Here is a 19,947-nt window from a genome sequence, read left to right on the forward strand (position 1 = left end):
CCCTTACCAGTCTGTACCCATTTGCCCATCTCCCTCCCCAGACTGAGTTCTCAAAGGCAGGGAGCCCATCCCCTTTACCACCTATTTATCAGTTATTGGATTTTTTTGAGCCCCTGCTTTGTGGGCAAAGAAAATAGACAAAGACCCCGCCCTCATGGCACTCGCAGGCTGACCAGGCACCTGGGGTGCTGCCTCGGACACTTCGCTGAATAAGCGGGCAGTACAATGTGCTGTGGGTGCCCCGAGGTCAGGCGGGCTGCCTGGAGGAGGGGGCTCTGAGGATAAGACCCTGAAGGCTGGGTAAGAGTTTTCCAGGCAGACTGATCAGAGAGCTCCCCGCCTGCCGGCCCAGAGGCTGTCCTGGCGGCTGACTGCTCTCACCCCAGGGTCTACACTCCATGTTCACCCTTCTCTTTCAGAATGCATGAACTGTACCCGGCTCAGCGACATGAGTGAGCGGCTAACCACGCTGGAGGCCAAGGTCAGACGGCCTGGGGGGCCCGGCCTAGGGAGCTGGCGGGTGTGTGTGAGGGTTGTGCATCAGGTACCAGCCTAGCCCTGGGGAGCCCAGCAGGCCCGAGCAGCCTGGTCCCAGGGGTTGGGTGCTGCTGGGGCCTCAGTGGCTCAGGATGGCCTTCTCTGGGCTGGGCCAGCCTCCTGGGGTGGGGAAAGCAAGAAATCTGGAGGTCTCGGCTGGTCTGGGTGTGGGTCTCAGTGACCGGGGCGGGGGGGGCCTGGATGCCCGGAAGGTGACCCCTGGGTGGAAAGAGGAGGGACCCCTGTCCCCCCAGGGCTCCTGCCCCCAAATCTGGCTCCTCCTGTCCCCCACCCCCATTGGGCACAGGGCGGGGGCGCCCAGACAAGCCGATGGAAGAGCAACTGCCTGGCTCCTGTTAGCCCCCCCACCCCCCCACCCCGCTGCATCAGAGGGCGGAGCGGGTCACCCCAGAGGCTGCAGGACTGAGGAAAGGAGGAATACGGGGAAGTAGCCTTAGGCAGCATGGGGCAAGGAGACAGGGAGTAAGTCAGGAAGGGAAGGCTGTGTGATCACATCCTCAGACCTGTTCCAAAGCAGGTGTGGTGACGGGCAGGTTACCCTCGTGGACACCGGGGGCTCTGTCCCCTCTGGCTCCTTGGAGAGACAGTGCAGAGCAGGCCGAGGGTCGAGGAAGCCCGCCGTCTCTACCATCCCTCCGTGGGAGACACTTCTGGGCTGTGTCTCCCGTCACCTCACCTCCCTGCCTCACGTGTCTGCTGAAATTGCTCGGCCTCCATGAGGGCACCTGCCCTGTGGGATGGGGGCTGCAGGGGACTGTCCCTTAGAGCCAGACATAAGTGGGACCGAGCTCTCACCGCAACTGTGCAATGTGCTGGCCCGGGGGTCAAGGGCGGCTGGGGCCTCAGGCGACATGGTGGTGGGACCTGGCTTTGGGAACGGGAGTGCCGGACCGAGGAGAGGCTCTGTGTCATCATCTCGAGGCTGCCGTCCCCATCTCACAGGGGAAGGCACAGGTGTATGGGAGAACCCCGTGCAGAGCACACGGCATGAGAAGCCCCAGGGGGCGAACGGCGTCCCTTGTCCCCGAGGCCTTCTGCAGGTGGGAGGGTCCCCCAGCAGCCCAGACCCCTGGGCACAGGCTGGGGGTGGGGGACCCCGTACCCTCCTCGGGGCGGGCGTGGAAGCCTTCAGGGAAGAGATGCTGCCACCTGGGCCAAGCCGGGGCTGGGGAAGCCCTGGGAGGGTGGGGGGCCCTGGGGAAGATGCCGGGGTGAACTGCTGGCACCCAAGATTTCAAACAAAAGGAGGGGTCCCCAAGCCAGCTGGCCTGAAGGACATTTTCCAGATTCCTGAGGCCCTGCGTGGTTTGGCAGAGTGTCTGCCGACAGCCGTCCTGGCCCTGGCCCGGCACCTCGGAGTGTTAAAAGTCAGGGCTCTGGGGGGCGGGGGCTGTCTCCCTGGCTCCAAGGTGAAGGTCGTGACCCCTCTGCAGACCCAGGGGGGCAGCAGGAGGTGTTGGAGGAGCCTGGGATAGGCTTCCTGCCCAGCAATGGCTCTGCCCTGCCAGGTCCCTGCTCAGCCCTGGGCCTCAGTCTGCTGCCCTGTGAAATGGAAACGGAAGGAGTCACTTCGCTGCCCCTCACCGGGTTGTTTTGGGGTGGGTATACGGGGGTGAGCTTCGGGGCAGAGAAGGGGAGGTGGTCAGAGTCTGGGCTGTGCGGAGAGGTGGCTGCCACCCCCGAGGTCAAGGGTGGGCTGATTCCTGCCTCAGCTCCTGTGCCTTCTCCAGGTCACCTGCCAGTTTTGTCCCTGCCTGCGAACACGCTTGTGTCCCCTGGGGAAACCGAGCCCCTGGGTGTTCCATCAGCCCAGGTCACAGGGCCCTCAGAGGCATCAGCCTGGAGAGGGAGGGGAACGGAAGCTGGCCTAGCTGCCAGGACAGCCTCTGCTGAGGCCAGGCGCCTGCCTGCCGGGGTCAGAGAGACCATGGAGCAGGGTCAGTGGCTGTGGCCAGGCCAGTGAGAGCCAGGGGGGCGAACTCCAGATGGGGCGTCAGAAACCTGAGGGCTGGCATACAAAAGCAGCAACCCAGAGGCCTGGAAACTGTGGCTTCTGCCCTCTGAGACAAGGAGGCTGCTTTGGTGTGCCGGGAGGGACGTGTTCAGCTCTAAGTTACAGACACCCAGCCAATGGCAGCTTATTCTTTCAGGACATTTATTGTTTGTTTGACAAGGAGTCCAGCGGTAGGTGGTCTTGGGGTTGGTTTGGTGGCTTAAGAACTCAGGCTCTTCACAGCCTTCCCCTCCACCTCCTTAGTGAGTTGGCTTTTGTCCTCCTGGTTAGTGCCTCATGGTTACAAAGTGGCTGCTGCAGCTAAAGACATCACATCCTTATACCTGTTCAAAAGCAGGAAGTAGAGGTTACTGCAAAGCACCCTAACAGGCTCGTGTGTCTCATTGGCCAGCACTGGGCTATCTGCCCACCTCCTAGTCACAAGGGAGCTGGGAAAATAGGTACCTGGCCAGTCATGATTCCTCCTCTGGGGCACACCCAAAGGTACCTAATAGGGGGTTCCTGAGCCAGGCAGCCATCAGGGTCTGTTCCATCTTCACTCCCTGCTGGTGCCTGAGTTCGCAAAGGGTCCAGCCCTAGGAGCTGATCTGGGAGTCCTGCCACCCTCTTCCCGGGACAGGGTCAGATGGAGGTAGGGGGATGGTGGGGTGGAAGGTCAGCAGGCAGAAGTTTCCTGACTTCCTCTCTCCCCTTCCCCTCAGTTTACACTCTGACTTCATGGACCCCATGGCCGCATGGCGTGGGAGGGAGCCTGAGGGGGGTTCCCTGTGTGAGGGTCTCAGAAGCCTCGACTTAGCTGGTCTCTGGGGCAGGAGGACGGCCTCCCGGCCAATCAGCCAGGCCGCAGTAATGTCATCAGGACCACTGGCCTCCAAGGCTGGCCACAGTCTGGGTTTCTTGGGTTGAGCCCCCACACCCACTGCTGCCCGCCCTGGTGAGGTCATGCCTGCAGGGGTGGGATCAGTTTGTCCGGGAGGTCGGCCGTGGCCAGGCCCGGCGGCCTTGGACTCTGGCCGGGGCTGATGCGAACTTGGCTGTGGCTGGGGCTCTGCCCAGGTCCGTGGGCTCTGTGGGCCTTGGAGTCTGCGTAGGAGGTGCCCCGCAAAGAAGCGAGCCAAGGTCTTTTGCGAGGGGGGAGGCTGCAGGTGCCAGGGCCCCTGGCCCACTGCAGATGGAGACCCTGAGAGTGGGCGCACGGGCTGTTGACACAAAGCGATGGTGCAGGGGCTGAGGGCACACACAGGAGGGGACACCCTCAGTCCACAGGGTCAGACAGACTGCCGGGGGGGGTGGTGTGGGGGGAAGGGTCACTGGAGTCTTAGGATTGTCCCCGGGCTCTGGTGTGAAGGGAAGGGCTTGGGGGGAGGCGGAGTCGGGGCAGGAGGGGCCCTGGGGTATAGTTCAGGGTGGCTGGAGCAAGGCTGCTGAGGCCCAGGAGGAGCAGGGCAGGCCCAGAAGGGCGCCCCGAAGTGTCGGGACGCTGGTGGTTTGGGGGGCTCCTCAAGGTTCGCTTTGCAAGGTGTCCTCACCCTCTCCTGTGGGGGCGGCGCCAGGAGCGGGGAGGGGGCAGGCAGCCGGGACCTGGGGGAGGCCAAATGCACAGGCCTGGCCCTCCTGGATGTGGGGCTGGGGAGTCAGGGAATCTAGCAGACGCAGGCTTCTGGCTCCCAAGAACTAGAGGGAACCTGAGACGCTAGACGTCCTCCCCTTGGGGCAGATCAGGGTGCAAAGACTAGGGGCTCGCGATGGGCAGAGCAGGAAGCCAGGCTCTGTTGGACTGGCCCCGGGGACCCCTCTCGGTCTGGGTGGGCCTCCAGAGGGTCTCCGCCCCCTGTCACCGTGGCCTTGTTCAGATCCCTGGTGCACAGCGCCCCCTGCTGACCTCTTTGGGGACAGCAGGGACTGCCTGGGGCCTCTGAGGCCTGGCTTCCAGCTCACCTGAATGAGGGAGGACAGCGTCCCCGCCCAGGCCCTGGGTCTTCCCAGGCTTCGACCCCCCACCTCTCTCAAGGGGAGAGGACAGGGCAGCTTTCCGTGCTGGCCCCGCGTGGCCACCTTTTGTTTTCCTAGAGCTCCTACTAAAAACCATTTCCCAAGCCAGGCCCTTTGGTATCTTTTCAGTCCCTCCTTTGGGAAGAGCCAGGGAAGGGGGGGACGGTGACCACAGGGCTCTCCTCATGGGGATGGCCGTTCCAGAAGAAGAGTACAGGGAGTATGAAGGTGTCCCAGGGGCGACCTGCTCAAGCCCCAGGTCTGGGGGGGGCTCTCCTGAAATGGGAAGGAGAAGGAGGGCAGGGGTGCGGGGAACATGTCAGCAGGGGGAGCAGTGATCACCCATACCTGGCCTGGGGCAGCTGCAGGTCTCATAGGGCATACACCAGATTCTCTGGCCTGCCCGGGGTCCTGACCCTCTGCCCTTCTCCGGCCCAGGTTCTTCTGCTGGAAGCAGCAGGGCAGCCCGCAGGCCCGGGCAATGACCTGCCAGCCCCCCAGAGCACCCTACCACCCTGGAACGAGGACTTCCTCCCTGATGCCATCCCACTGGCCCACCCAGGGCCCCGAAGGAGAAGGCCCACGGGCCCAGCCGGTGAGTGAAGGCCTGCACCGTAGGCCCTTGGGATCGAGTGCCCTCACATGGTATTTTGAAAAACCGAGCTAACGTTTCAAAACTGTGGGGTTTCGCATGAAAATCAGGATTTCTAGAAAGCTTCTCTTAGAAAAATAGGAGCTCTGGCCTTTGGGGCTTCAGCCCCTCGTGGAAACCATTGGCTGCCGCCGGGCCACAACCGCCCCTGCAGACCCCATCCAAACCGTTATAGGGCCTCACCCTTCCGTGTCGTGGGTGCACACAGTTGCGTGCATGTCCTCACGCCCTGCCCCACTGCCTCTTAGCATCTGCACTCAGACCCCCAGCCCAGCCGCAGCCTTCTGGCTCAATTTTACTGCGACCTTTCTGCCTCCCACCACCTTCTGGGGGGTCCTTGCTGAACTTTCTGCTTGTGAGGTTAACTGCTGGGCTAGTTAATAAATATTTTCATATCACCCTCGGCTGCACAGATATCATTTCTAATCATTCCAGTAAGTCTGTAATGCTTCGGCTTCCAGAGGAGAAAACCAAGGCCCAGAGAAATGACCCCTGGGGTCAGCCCATGATCCAGGGGCATATTGTCTCGATGATTCTTGGCCCCACTAGAGCCCTGTGCGGGTGACGCTCTCCCTCCCTCGCCTCTCTCGAAGTTGAGCCCCCAGCTTCTTAGCACCCCTGCCCAGCCTCCGCTCTGAGCTCATACCCTGTTCCCTCCTCACCTCGTCCACCTGTGCCTGGCCAGTCAGGAGAAGGAGCAGAGCAGGGAGGGCACGGCCCCCAGCAGTGGGAGCGTCCGGTGGCCAGTCTTGGGAGGAGCAGACACTCTGGGATCTTCTGACGGGGCTGGAGGCTGTGGGAGGAGGGGTGAGCTCAGGGTTGGGGGGAGCATCTCATTCTGGGTCCCCAGGCCCACCTCCCAAAGTTTCACGTCCAGGCAGCTGCCCCTGCCTGCCTTCTTCCAAATCCTTCTTCTGGAACTGGGGAGGAGGGGCACTTCTCTGCCCTCAGAAGACCTAGGCCCCAAACCCCCTGTGGGGGAGGCTGGGAGGGGCGCTGGGGCTCCTGGGCCGCTTTCTCCTCACCAGGCAAGGTGCAGTTCCGAGAAATGGCCACCAGGTGGGGCACAACCCCTACAAATGGTGACACCGGGGCGCGCCCTGAAATCCCTGAGAGCAGGTGAGTTGGGCACCCGTGTGCTTTAGGGCTTCCTGGGACCTCCGATGAGGCCTCACTGGGGAGCTCTGCCACAAGCGCCGTTCCCGACCCTGAGCAGGGAGACAGTAGGACTCCTGAGGGAGGGGCCTAACTCATCCGCAGCCTGGCTCTGGGCCCTTGAGCAAGGGACCACACCTTCCTGAGCCTCAGTTTCCCCACCTGTGAAGTGGGAACACAAGCAGCTCTTGAGATCGTAGGAGTTAATAGGTACAAAAATGGTTTGTAGACTGTAATGAGGTCTCTGCTCCTGGGAGCAGGTCTGACCTGATGGCCCAGGTGGTCAGGCCTGGAGCCCCTCCGTGGCAGCTCGGCCCACAGTGTTCTCAGGGCTCATCTCACTCTCTCCTCAGGGCCCCCGGGGCAGACGGGACCGCCAGGGCCTGCAGGTCCCCCAGGCTCCAAGGGTGACCGGGGCCAGGCAGGAGAGAAGGGCCCAGCAGGGCCTCCTGGTAAGGACCCCCCCAGATCTGACTTTGTCCACTGGGGGAAGGGGCTGGGGTTTCTCCCCTATCTGAGCAGCTGAGGCACCCTGCACCCCTGATCTCGCTGGGGTCAATGACTGCCGTCCTGGCGGGGGTCCCAGGCTCACTTCCTCCCACCAGCAACCCCACTGCCAACCCTATCCCAAAGCCTTTAGGGCCTGGGCTGACGCTGCAGGAAGAACAGAAGGTTCCGGGAGCTGGGGGGTCCAGGCGTGGGGGTGGGGCGGCTGGGGCCTGGGGACTCTTCTCAGCCATTGAAACAACACCTCCAGAGAGCCCCCCCAACACCCCCAGGGTCCTGCGGGGAAGGTACAGGTTCTGTGAAGGCAGGTATAGGGTCAGCCCAGGCTGGCTGCCACCCTCAGTGCCCCGACCCCAGAGCTGAGGCCTCTGGAGGGGGCGACCCTGCCTCCCTCACCTCCCACCCAGCGGCCCCGGGGCTCCCCAGGCCAGAAGAGAAAGCCATGTTCACTCACATCCCAGGACAGCCCTCCCAGGAGACGGGTCTGGAGGCCACCACTGACCTGTTTCCCATCGGCGGTGTCAGCTGCCAGGCCCAGCCCTCACGTGACTCCTCTTCTCCCGCTGCAGGCCTCTTGGGGCCGCCAGGGCCCCGCGGGCTTCCTGGAGAGACGGGGCGCCCCGGGCCCCCCGGACCCCCTGGCCCAGCGGGCAGCCCGGGCTTCCCTCCGAACGGCCCCCAGGGCGTCCTCTACTCCCTGCAGCCGCCGACGGACAAGGGTGGTGAGTGTCCCCCGAGGGACGGACCCTGGGGAAGCAGACCCTTAGGGAGCGGGGCCTGGGAGCAAGGCTCTGCTGGGTGGGGTGGAAGGGTCTCTGGGGGCTGACGCTGGCCCCGCAACCCGGCTCTTGACCCCAGCCTGGCCGGTTCCTGTCCCGGTGCTCAGCTCCTGCCCCTGGGGTCCTGACCCCCCACAGGTCGCTCTGTTGTCTGGCCGGCCTTGGTTTCCCCACTCGGTGACAGGAACACAAAGCCAAAGCCCCTGGCCTTAGGCCATTCGACGAGTGTTGGTTGAGCACCTGCTATGTGTCATGCACACAGTTTTTGTCGCTGGGGATACAGCAGTGAGCAAAACAGACTCCTGCCCTCAGGGGCCACAGTCCGGTGTTTCTGAACCCAGAAACACCTGCCTACTTGTGGGGAGGGCAGGAACAGAGAGGCCCGGAGAGTGGGGTGGGGAGGGCAAAAGGGGTGTCACCTGGTTAAGTGCCCTGGGAACCCGGGCGAGGGTTCTAAGAAGCAGGTGACAGGGGTTGGGTGACATCCCGGGCACCGTGGGGGATGGGGACCTCTTTGGGTCAGAGAAACCCTAGCCCCCTTCTGCTGGTGCTTCTGTCCCCATCTGAGCCTCAGTTTCCCCACCTCTAGAGTGGGGGCAGTTAATACTCCCCAATGGAGTTGCTCTGGTGGATGGGAAGGACTCATTCTTGAGCAGAATGGGGATCCTGGGCTGCCCTCCGGCGAGAGCAGAGCCTTCCGGAGCAAGTGGGAACTCACTGAAGACTCAGAGAGACAAACAGGGCTCAGCCACACACCCCCGGGGCCGCAAGGAGCAGGCCCAGGGCTCCAGCCTGCCCCGGTCTGGGCATGATGCCTCGGGCACTGCCTGCCATCTGGAGTGCTCAGAGCCCTCCTCAAATGGGACCCTCCTTACCCCCTGGCCCTGGGGTCCCCAAGGGAGGGCCGGGTGTGCGCTTTGGGAAGAATGGAGATGCCCCAGTGGGGCCCCGCCCGCTGTGAGCCTGTGGTCCAGGCTTCCAGGCGTGGGGGAAAGGGCAGAGGTAGCAGAGGTAGCCGCTCCTGTCCCAGGCACTTCTTGGGCCTGGCTTCTCTGGGTCTGGCTCCGGGGACCCGGCAGGACAAAGTCACATGGGGCTTGCCCTGGAGAGACACAAATCGCAGGAGCTCGGCCACGAACAGACCCCACCCCTGCCCCAGGCAGAGTAATGGGCCCTGTAGTGGCAGCCCAGGGCCCTGCAACTCAAAAGGATGGGCAGAGGGGGCTTCCTGGAGGAGGCCCCGCAGGAGTGAGGCTGTCAGATGCATCAAGAAAGGACCTGTGGAGTGGAGTGGGGTGGAGGAGAGTTCTGGCCTGGGACACTGGGGAGGTGAGTAGGGCGGGGCCAGACTCTGAAGGGCCTAGAATGCTCTGGGAGGAGTTTGTGTATTATATGAACCCCTCTGGGCTTTCCCTGCCCTTTGACCTGGCCTCCGTGGGAGGAATAGCATCTGCCTGCCAGGGCATGAGGCCCAGTGGAGTTGGGGGTGCCTGTCCTGGCCCTGGGGGAGCTCAGGTCCAGCAGCCCAGCCCTGTCCCACGGGGTCACGGGCGGTTCTGCTCTGCCCACAGACGGAGACTCACAGCCGGCCTCTGCAGCCGTGGACACAGTGCTGGCTGGCGTCCCAGGGCCCCGGGGCCCCCCTGGCCCTCCAGGTAAGTGCAGAGAGGGCAGCCGCAGAGCCGGGCCTGGATTGGGCACCCCCTCTGGGCTTGGCCTGGGCCAAGGGGCCTTGTGGGGCCGGTTGGGGGCCCATGGCCTTGGCAGGGTGCTAGGGATTGGCGAGTTCCCTTGCTTCTGGGGGGCAACTCCTTTGTGGGGCTGGACACAAGAACCCCAAATGTTTCTGCCTGCTGCCCACAAGAAGCAGCTCAGGGTTGCCCCCATGTGGGCCTGAGTGGGGGTTGCGCCGGGGTACGTGGAGGCCCAGGCCCAGGGGGAGGCGGGGGGTCAGCACAGGGCTGGCCCCAGGAGCTGGTAGGGCAGGTGCCTATGAGAGGCAGGATGCCCTGGGCCTTTTGGCAGAAACCAGGGGCACTGGGGGCAGGGGATGGTCCTGGGGCTCTAAGGGGCTGGATCCTGGGCCTGGCCTGACTCCCACCCTCCGGGGACCCTCCCTGGACGGGAGGAAAGGGGCGTGCAGGGCAGCGGCCAGCCCTGCTTGCCAAGTGTGTGGGTGCCTTGTCCCCCCATCATTCATTTACCCTTTCGCGTAGTCACTGAGCTCTCCCTACTTGGGGCAGGGGTTTAGTTTCCTGGTCTCTTTTTTAAAAAGGTGGCATTTGAGCAAATGCCCCGAGGTGAGGGAAGGTGCTCGGAGGGTATCTGGGGAGGGCATGTGCTCTGACTGGAGGGAGGGCATTCTTAACTAGACAGAGTCCAGATCTGTGCCCACCTGGGGGGGGGGCACTTCCTGCAGGTCCTCCCCCAGCATGGGTACAGCCCAGCAGGGGACTCCCAGAGGCCTCACTGTCATGTGGAAAGTTTAAGCAGGAACACTGCTCCCTGTGCCGCAACCACCAGACTCAGCCTGACCCTCTGGGTGCTCCCTGGCCCCCAGGGATGGACCTGTAAATCCACCATGGCCATGGGTGGAGGCTGGTCCCTGTCGGGGACTGGCCTAGAGGAGGGGTGGGGGTAGGTGCCACAAGGCTTCCTGGAGGAGGTGATGCTCAGCCTGAGACTAGAGGAAAGGCCAGTAGGAAAGAATTTGCTGGGCCTTGGGGGGGATGGAGAAGCTCCAGGAGGAAGGGACAGCATCTGCAGAAGTGTAGAAGCCAAGGAACTTTCCAGGACAGTAGCTGGGGGCATGAGGGTGGAGGGGGCCCGGCTGAGGACTTCAGGAACCCCGGGAAGGACCTAACCGGAAGGTGGCTCTGGGTGGCCACGTGGAGCGTGGATGGTCAGGACGCTGTTGTAGTAACTCAGGCAAGAAGGGTGGCCTTGGAGGGGTAGGGTCCTAGGTCCAGGGGAGGGGCAGGCCTGAGAGAGATTTGCTGGGAGAGCGGCCGGCTGGGGGGGCTTGGGCGGTGTGTAGGGCGACCCCCTAGATGAGGCTCTGAGAGAAGAGCAGGTTGCAATATAGGGTGGGCAGGGGGCTGGCCCCGGGTGACCATCTGTGACTCTGTCCACAGGTCCCCCTGGACCACATGGTCCCCCAGGACCCCCAGGTGTCCCTGGATCCCAGGTAAGGACTTGCCCAAAGGGGAGGGGGCATTGTCTTCTGAGAAAGAAGAGCCAGGCTTCTTCCCAGCTTGAGTTGCTGAGGAAGGGGCGGCCCTTGGCTGCCCACCCCCCATGCTGGGGACGTGTTGGCACCCTTCCCATCTCAGAGATGAGCTAATGGGACCCAGAGAGGCCAGGTGCCTCTGGAGGACATACAGGTCACAGAATGTCCACCCCAGCCTGTCGCCCTCCTCCCCAAGAGTCACCTGTGTGGGAGAGAGTGCCCCAAAGCCTGGCGACATGGCCCCAAGCCCCAGCTTGCTCTGCCTCTCCAGCTGTGTGACCTTGGGTGAAGAGACAACCTCTCTGGGCTCCGGCCGCCTTTGCTGCTGAGCAGGGGGTCCAAGGCTTCCCTTGTGGGTTGTTGGAGGGAAAAAGGGAGAAAAAAAAGTGCTGGGAGGGGAAGGGCCTCGTGCTGCAGAAGCCCGGGGCCTGGGAAGAAATCACCCCGGGGAGGGGCAGCCCGGAAGCAGAAGGGGTGGGTGTCCTGCTGGTGGGGCTTCCTGCAGCCCCCACCTTAGGGCCCGCCCAGCCCTAGCGCCCCGCTGTCCCTGGAACTCAGGCTCAGCTGGGCGGGGAGGGGGTGCCTAGCGGTGACCCCCATGCTGCAAGGGGCGGGAGTCTGGGCCTTGGCTCTGTAAGTGCTGGGACCTCGGGAGTCCACACACCCCAAACAGCCAGGGTGCCAACAGCCCGAGCCGAGGGTACAGCCAGGCCCGGGGGGCCACAGTGTGGCCTGGTAGAGTGTACATTCATTCAGAACCCGTGTCCCCTGACTCCGGATCTACTTCCTGTTGTCCCTGCTGGGGATTTTTACGTCCAGGAGGACGCAGCTTGGAGGGGGTAGGCAGGCACACCGGCCGCGGGGAGGGGTGGCCAGGAGCTCTGGCCGGGAACATAGGGGCCCAGAGCCGGCTGGTGGGCAGGGCCTGGGGGCTGGGCGGCCTGGGGCTGCAGAGGTGGCAGGAGGCCCTCAGGCCCGATCTGTTCCTGACTCAGGTACGACAGGCCAGGTAAATGGGGAGTCCAGGCCCCCCAGAGCCAGGCACCCCAGGGGCACCCTCCGAGAGAAGGCTTGTGGGAGTGTGGGTTTCCGTCACAGGGAAGGGGGGCTCTGAGTCTCAGGGAGGGAGACCCCATGATGTGATTTACATCTTTAAGAGACCCCTCGGGCTGTGGCTGTGGTCGGGGAGCGGAAGGTGGGGGGCAGTGGGGCAGGGAGTCCAGGGAGGAGACACACGGAAGCATGTGGGGAGAGAGAAGGTGATTTGCATTCAGGTGGTGGCACTGGAAGCGGCGAAGGGAACGGACGTGTTTAGAAAGTGGAGGTGACAGGTCTGGTGCATGGAACAGATTTGGCAAGAGAGGGAAAGGAAGGTTAGCTCCTGGGCGTGCGTGGGAGCAGCTGGGAGGACAGGGAGCCATCTCCCTGGGAGGTGGCTGCAGAGTGCGGTGGGTTTGGGGGGGGGCACCCAGGGTTCCACTTGGGGGAGGTGGAGTGGGGCACCCCCCTGTGGGCAGGTGGAGAAGTGGGAGGGCAGCTAGACGCATGGGTTTGGGCTCAGGGAGGAGCCAGCGGAGGGTGGCCCGGGAGGGGCCCTCCCATCTGCACACCATCGTCCCCCCATCCTGGGGCAGGAGCAGCTAAGGGGAGGCCGGAGGTATTAGGGGGGCAGGCAAGGACTCCTCTGCTTTGTCTGCCTTTCTGCAGGGCCTGGCCGGAGAGCGGGGCGTGACAGGACCGGCTGTAAGTGGGGGGCTGGGCTGCTGGGCCGTTCCCAGGGCGGTGGGCTCGGGTGCAGGCCCAGGGCACCGGGTGGGTGGGGGGGGGTCTGTCCCGGCCTGGCCTGAGCTCAGCCCCACAGCCACCCTGAACATGGCCTGATTCTGCCCTGCCCAGAGAAGGGGCCGCCTGCCTGTGACCCCAGCTGCCCGAGGTGGGAAGGGGTGCCCTTGGAAAGTGGGGAGCCCCTCACTGGGAGTGTGAGCAAGAACTGAAGTAGCCTCCTGGTAGGGGGTTGGATGAGCATCCTCAGGTCTCTTCCGGGGAGCCCAGACCCCTGAGTTAACATGCTGTGTGGCCTTCGGAGCTCCTCCCTCCTCTGAACCTTCCAGGAGTAAGGGCGCCGACAGCTGGCCTCGAATTTCCCTCCTTGGAAACAAGAATTTATGAGTCTCCACTCCTGCCTGCAGGGCCAAGGAGGCAGGCACCTCCTCTGTGACCGATTCTAAAGTTAGGGGCAGAGAGCCAGGGAGGAGGGATGGAGCTTTGCTGAGCACCTCCTATGTGCTGGGAGGGGAGGCGCTCCTCATCCATAGTGAGTTTAAGCTTAGTTGCGACCCAGCAAGGCAGGACTTTATTTTCCCCATTTTTTTGAGAACTGGCAGCTAAGGCTCAGAGAGGTTAAGTAACTTGCCCAAGGTTGCACAGTGAGGCCATGATGGAGCCAAGATTTAAACCCGGGAGTGTTAGCCTCCAAAGCCATGCCTCCTCCTGGCTTCTCTCTGGTTATGATGGTGATTCCTGTCCCCGAACTTCGGGCACCAGGCTCCAATCAAAGCTCATTATCAGTATTGATTTATTTAGTCCGAATACTCCCAGGAGGTAGGCAGTATCACCCCGTTTTAGAGATGAGAGCACGGAGGCATAGAGAGGTCAAGTAACTTGCTCCAAGTCACATTGGATATCACGTGGGCATTATTGTGAGGCCAATATTACTGGCCTTGTTTTAGGGGTGGAGGCAGAGAGAAGCGGGGACTTGATTCCTGGCAGGGCTGAGACCTGAGCTTGCGGGTTCTCGAACCTGAAGCCCAGTGAAGCCCCCAAGCCAAACCATGCCGGGCTGGGCAGGGGTGCGTGGGGCCTTGGGCGCTCCCCTGCTCTGCTCACCCCAGGGCGGGAGTTCCACTGGGTGCAACTGTCAAGCTCTGGGCCCCAGCACCCCTGTCCCCAGGCTCTGCCTGCCCAGCGTTTCCTAACTCCCTGCCAAGCCCCCATGGTCTGCACGAGAAGCTGGGGAGGGTAGAGAGGCACCCCCACTCACCCCCGCCCCGCACACATACACACGCACACCGGTGGTTGACTGCACGGTTTTCTTCCTAGGGCGAGCCTGGCGGGAAGGGGCAAGAAGACGACAAAGCTGCTGCAGAGGTAACTGGTCTTGGGGGCTGTGCTCCCCTCCTGCCCCCTCGGCTGTGTCCCGGTGGGAGGGACAGGGCACAGGGCTCTGGGCTACGGGGTGAAGGGGGTCCCTGCCCGCCGGGGGAGGCCGGTGAGTGACGTAATGCCTGCAGCATAGCGTGCAGATGGGGGACTGGCCCGGGGTCGGAGGACCGGGGGGACCCTGCCAGGGAGAACCCCTCATTTATGGAGGCTGCAGGCTGTGGAGTCCCTCTCCAGGGACAGCAATCCCCCATGAGCAGCTCCTGGTGCGCGGCGGTGCCCCCAGGGTCACGGCGCTGGTGGCCTGAAGGATACGTGGGCAGGTGGACAGAGGGCTGGTGGATGTGGGAGGGGACGGTGGGGGAGTGAATGGGAGCAGGCGGGGGCCGGGGCACGATGGGGCCGGGAGGGGACACAGATGGAGCACGGGCATGACCATGGGCACCTGCTGTCTTCTGGGAGGAGGAGGGGAGCTGGGGACTGGGGTGATGGATAAAGGGGGTGAGGGCAGTGGGGCCGGCAGGGGAGACCTTGCAGGCTGCGAGCAAGAATCCCCTTGGGTGTGTCAGAGCTCGGGGGGCGGCCAGCAGAGTGGGCATCTAGGGTTCTCTACTGAGCCAGCCTGGGGGTGACTGGGGAGGTGGGCTGGGATGGAGGGGGGAGGCTGGAGCCAGAGCATCTGTGGTGGGTACAGGAGGCAGCGGGAGGAAGATGTGGGTACAAGGCATGGGCACAGATTCGCAGGGAGATTCGCAGACTTGCAAGGGGAGAGGGAAACGGTACTTAGGACTTCTCCCTTCGCCTTCCGTAAGCGTGCATCCCGTGGCTCAGGGGCGTGGGGCTTAGGTGGGGCCCTGAACCCCCATCCCGGACACTGCCGCCAGTGTGGCTTCTCGTGGCCTTTGGTTCGCTGCGGGGGAGGACCTTTCTCCTTAACACAGGTCACTTTTTGCTCTACTTTCGTTTTTTTATTTTGCTTTTTTGTAAGTTGGCTCCATGCCTAGTGTGGAGCCCAACTCAGGGCTTGAACTCACGACCCCGAGATCAAGACCTGCTCTGAGATCGAGTCGGACGCTTCACCGTCCAGCCACCCGGGTGCCCCATCCCTTTGTGTTGTTTTAAACTCTGAACGTCAGGACAGAGCTGTCATGTTATGCCAGCAAGAGGCACTGTTCTGGGACTGACTGCAGCGCGGGGCCTGAGCCCCTCACCATCACTTGCCTTTTCCAAGTGGCCTTGACACCTGTCTTCTCAATAAATCAGCTCACTGACAGGTCTCGGTGCCCAGGGTCCTCTGCCCGTGTGTAGGCTGGGTCCCCAGAAATGGCCTGTCCTCCCTGTGCCCTCGTGCTGACGTTCCAGGAGCAGCGGCTCTCCCTTCTCTCTCTCTTGCTGGGGTGGCCACACCTGGAGAGCTCTCAGGAGACCTGCGGAACACCCCCACCCATGCTAGGTGCTCTGCCCTTGGCCGGGCATTTTCCAGAAAGAAGGGCGCCCAGGGGAAGCAGCCGGGCAGCCCCCGGAGCAGGAAAAACCGAGGCGTGAGGGGGATGGGTCTGGGTGTGAAGCCAGGCTGTGTGGCCACAGGACCCTGGCTACCCTCTCTGTGCAGCAGGTTTCCTGTCTGCAAACAAGAGTGCAAACCCCAGGCCTGGCACGTGGATATCCAAGCTGGGACGCCTGTTGTACTGAGAGGATGGGAACAAAGCGGGAGGAGGCAGGAGCGGGGAGGGCTGGGATGACATGGCCTGTCTCTGTGGCTGGCCTTGACCCTGGCTGCTTCCTCCCCGCCAGGGTGAGGGGGTACAGCAGCTGCGGGAGGCCCTGAAGATCCTAGCAGAGAGAGTCCTCATCCTGGAGCACATGATTGGGATCCATGGTGAGTTGCGACCAGGGCCTGGGGCCAGCCGGACCTGCAGCTGGCCGTGGAGTTGGGAAGCCCCGCTGCCCCCGCCTCCCCACTCCGTGCCGCCTTCCGGTCTGCCTGCCTCGACGACACCTCCACTTGGCTGCCAGTTGGCCGTCCCCAAACCCCAGGCGGACCCTACCCTGTGCCTCCCCTGCTCAAGGACCCTCCGTGGCTCCCTACTGCCCGTGACCGATGTCCAGGCACCTCAAGTCCCAAGTCCCTGCCCAGCATGGCCTGGTGCCCAGCGACTTGGAGCCACCACCTAGTCATCCCAGGCCCTCCTCGCTCCCGTTCCCACCTCCGTGCCTTTGCTCAGGCCAGTCCCTCCACCGGCTGACCACCAGCTCCCGCTTCAGGACCTGCTCTAGGGTCTCTTCTTCTGTGAAGGCACCCTCCTCTTGCCCCACGGTGCTCTGCAGAGCCTCGTGCTCACTGATGGGGTGGGAGGCCCTTGCGGCAGGTGGGGACCGGCAGCCCTGCAGGGCCTGGAGCCCAGCCCCGGGCAGCCCTGGCCGCAGGGTGAGCAGGCGGACGCCTGAGGGGGTGGGTGCCTGCGTGACCAGGGAGGCTGCTGCTGTCTTGCCTTGTCCTCGCTGGGCATCCGGCTTCCTTGCTGGCTGGGCACCAGAAGCAAAGGGAGCCTTTGAGTGCTCTTGACGCCCTGCGTGAGCCCACCCTCCTGCTGTCCTTCCAGATCCCCTGGCCTCCCCCGAGGGGGGCTCTGGCCAAGACGCTGCCCTGAGAGCCAACCTGAAGATGAAGCGTGGTGGCTCCCCGCCTGACGGCATGCTCGCTGCCCTGCTCGGCCCCGACCCCGGGCAGAGGAGGGCTGGCCGGGCCGGCGGCGGCAAGTGAGAGAGGCCAGCTCTCCAGGACAAGCCCCAGCCCTGCCAGAGAGCCGGCCCGGAGGCCTGTGTCGCCCGGCTGGCTCCTGTAGACACCCCAAGTGGGCCTGGGCTCTGGACGCTGACGATCGTAAGGGACACTGGCTCCCAGGGCCTGGGGGGACTTGGGGACAGATGGCAGCTCCAGAGGCAGGGTCCAGAGGGCCCCAGCACCCTTGGCAGGGCCCTTTGCTGGTCCCTGCCCTCCCCACCCTCACTTTCTGCAGGAGACAGGATCTGGGTGGGCTGGGCAAGGCGTGAGAATAATCCTAATACTCATCATTTACTGAGTCTGGGCCTATCCAAGAAGCTTTCCCTGCACCGTCTCATTTAACCCTTAGGAGGTAGGCTTGATATCCCCACTTTCCACGGGAGGACGGAGGCCCGGCGAGTATAAATAACCTGCCGAGGCCACGGGACCAAGGACAGCTGGGGCAGGATTTGAACCCAGGCCTCCCGGGTCCTTAACCCTTGACCGTGCCAGGTTCCTCTCTTCACGGAGAAACTCAGGGTGGGCACAGGGCTGGGCGGCGGGGGGACTGGACTGGCCGGCAGGGAAGGAACGCAGGGCCCTGGGCCTCCTTCCTCAACCCCCGTCCCCGGGCTTGGGGTCTGCTCCAGGGTCTGGCAGCGCCAGGGAGACCCTGAATAAACCCGGGACACTCCCACGGACTTGGGGATAGTGAGAGAGGGGCCCTGGGGTGCAGGACCCTTCCGACCAAACCGGCACTGCCCACCGCTGCCTCCCAGCCTCAACCCACCCAGCCCAGCAGGGCCCTCCTGCCCCTGAGCCCAGAGGAGGGAGTATTTCCTGGGACGGCAGCTCTGCCCTCTCTGGGAGTCTCTAGGGTTGGCCATTTCTGCAGCATGTGGCAAGTCCCACGTCCCCTTGACCACCTAGAGACAGGACATTGTCTGAGTCCCGGGCCCCGTCAGGAGAGACGCTGCCCCCTTCAGAGCTGTGGGCCCAGGCAGCGGGCTCCACAGCAGACACCCGGGGCCGGGGACCCCAGAGCAGCTCAGACCACAGCCCTCAGGGCCTCTCAGGCCATGGGTCCCCTGTGACCCAGACTGGCCCTGGTGCTCCTCTCTTGCTGGGCCAGGACCCCGTCTCAGCCGCTGACTCAGAGGTTTGGGTGCCACCCCGGGTGGTGTCTCCCCTCAGGGCAGGAGCTGTCTGTCCCCGGCATCCTTGGTGCTCCCGGGAGGTTGTGGCCAGGCCCCGGCCACCTCCCCCTGCCCCACGCGAGGCAGGAGCGGCCTGGGGGCCGAGGTGCGGTGGCAGTCAGAGGCGGGCGGGAAGTCTGGAATTCTCTGACAATAAAGGTGCTCTCCCCACCCCGGGGCTCTGGTGTCCTGCGGCGCTGCTGGTGGGGAGGCCTGGGAGCCGGGCTCCTGGCCACAGAGACGCAGGTGCTGAGGGAGGCCGTCCCTGGAAGTTTCCCACCTAGGGACGGTGTGGTCCGATGTGAGGACGGTGCCGCACACACGGCACAGGACATGGCTGTGGGCCACCGCAACCCAGCAGGGGGGACACCTAAACTGTCAGGGGCCAGGGGAGGGGCCGTGGAGGAGAAGGGACACTGGCTCCCAGTGGGTCAGTGGGAGTCGACTAAACAGGAAAGGGCACTGGAGGCAGGGGAACGGCCTCTGTAAAGGCTTGGAGGGGCGGAGGAGGGCGGCTCATGGGGGAACCCCTCGTACAAAGCCCCCTTGTGCCCAGAGCGTACACACAGGTGCGGGAGGCAGGGCTGTGAGCGCCTCCCCTGGAGGGCTGAGCCCCTTTTTCTTTCTATAGGCCACCCTCTCAGCTCACTGGGCCCCCCCACACCACCCCTGGCCCTGAGTAACCCCCTGTGTTGGCTGAAGCCTCAGCCAGGGAACGGTGCAGCCCCTGGGGCTCCTGCAGGACTGCATGCCCTCTTGACAAGCTGAGCCATCCCCTGCTCAGGGAAGCCGGTCAGAAGGCATCTCCTTCTCCCAGACCCGCGGTGGAGAAGCCATGCGAGACTATCTGCTTTGCCCAGGACACCGAAATGTGCTGCCCCATGGGCCTCAGCTCAGGCTCCTGTGTGGGCCTCTCCCCCCGCACGTCTCAAGGGCAGGCTGCTTCCCTGTTGGCATCTGCATTCTTAAGTCCAGGGGGCTGTCACTTTTGGCCGGTGTGGACGGAGCGCGGACCCGCAGGGTGGGTGTCCAGTCCACACGTGCGCCTAAGGCCCCTCGGCCCAGGACAGCAGCTAGTAGGGAGGGGGGGCTTCCGAGGACCAGGGGCTGGCACCCCCGGGGCCATCCCATTTTAGGGCAGAGCCCTGAGAGGTCAGGATTCTGAAGTCAGCCCGGCCTTCCCAGTCCTTGTAAAGGATATTTGTCAAAGTAGGAGCATACAGCATATTTTATTTCAGTTGGTTAACTCAACATGTAACTTTTCAATATTTAGATACATGGGACGCCTTCATTTGTCCCCTGGCCCTGGATCGTGCAACTGTCTGGGGCGGGCCCTGGGGGGCTAGGCTAGCAGATTCTGGAGCGAGCCCCCAGCACGGGGGCAGGACCGGATGCCCAGGCGCTCCCAGGTCGCTGGGAGTGGAAGGGAGCGCAGGAGGGAAGCAGCTCCAGGTGGGAGGCCCCAGTCCCCGAGGGCCAGGGCTGGGGAACGGGGTCTCCTGGGGGAGGTGGTCACGAGCCAGTCCTTCATAAGGATGAGGCCAGGCACCGCGCCAAACATGGGGCGTAGGTCACCTCGCTTTAGTGTCAGAACCACCTTCCCCGTTTTGTGGAGGGTCCGCGAAGGCCCAGAGAGGTTGAGCGGCTTGCTCAAGGTCACACAGCCGACTGGTGGCGAAGCAGGGTTTCAGGACAGGTCTGAGGCTTGGTGAGGCCAGGCTCTTGGCTGCTGTGGCTCCGGGAGGCGGATGGCGTGCACGTAAACCGGGAGCCTGAGGCATGGCACTGCCAGGAGGGGCAAGTGTGAGCAAAGGCTGCTGCCGGCCGAGGAGCAGGACAGATTCGGGGTGCGGGACAGAAGGAACGCTCACGGGAGGACCGAAGCGGCTGCCGCGTGCCAGATCTGGGAGGACCTCGAATGCTGGAGGGGAAGGGAGCTGGC

General features: G+C 63.7%; 1 protein-coding gene across 3 annotated transcripts in view; it reads left to right on the plus strand.

The window, feature by feature from the left end:
- The window catches only part of COL26A1 (collagen type XXVI alpha 1 chain), a 140,578-nt gene extending 122,406 nt beyond the window's left edge, over positions 1-18,172 (plus strand). For all 3 annotated transcript variants that reach the window (XM_025864737.2, XM_025864736.2, XM_073884196.1), the window contains exons 4-13: positions 420-481; positions 5,003-5,159; positions 6,725-6,823; positions 7,448-7,600; positions 9,229-9,312; positions 10,792-10,844; positions 12,594-12,629; positions 13,986-14,033; positions 15,840-15,924; positions 16,649-18,172. In XM_025864737.2, the coding sequence (XP_025720522.1) occupies positions 420-481; positions 5,003-5,159; positions 6,725-6,823; positions 7,448-7,600; positions 9,229-9,312; positions 10,792-10,844; positions 12,594-12,629; positions 13,986-14,033; positions 15,840-15,924; positions 16,649-16,809 (938 nt within the window). In that variant the 3' untranslated portion in view covers positions 16,810-18,172. The remainder of the gene's footprint in view (positions 1-419; positions 482-5,002; positions 5,160-6,724; positions 6,824-7,447; positions 7,601-9,228; positions 9,313-10,791; positions 10,845-12,593; positions 12,630-13,985; positions 14,034-15,839; positions 15,925-16,648) is intronic.
- The last annotated feature ends 1,775 nt before the right edge of the window (positions 18,173-19,947 follow it).

Source organism: Callorhinus ursinus, unplaced genomic scaffold (assembly GCF_003265705.2).
Source record: "Callorhinus ursinus isolate GAN/ISIS: 27379988/994484 unplaced genomic scaffold, GSC_fseal_2.0 scaffold55, whole genome shotgun sequence".
Lineage (NCBI taxonomy): Eukaryota > Metazoa > Chordata > Mammalia > Carnivora > Otariidae > Callorhinus > Callorhinus ursinus.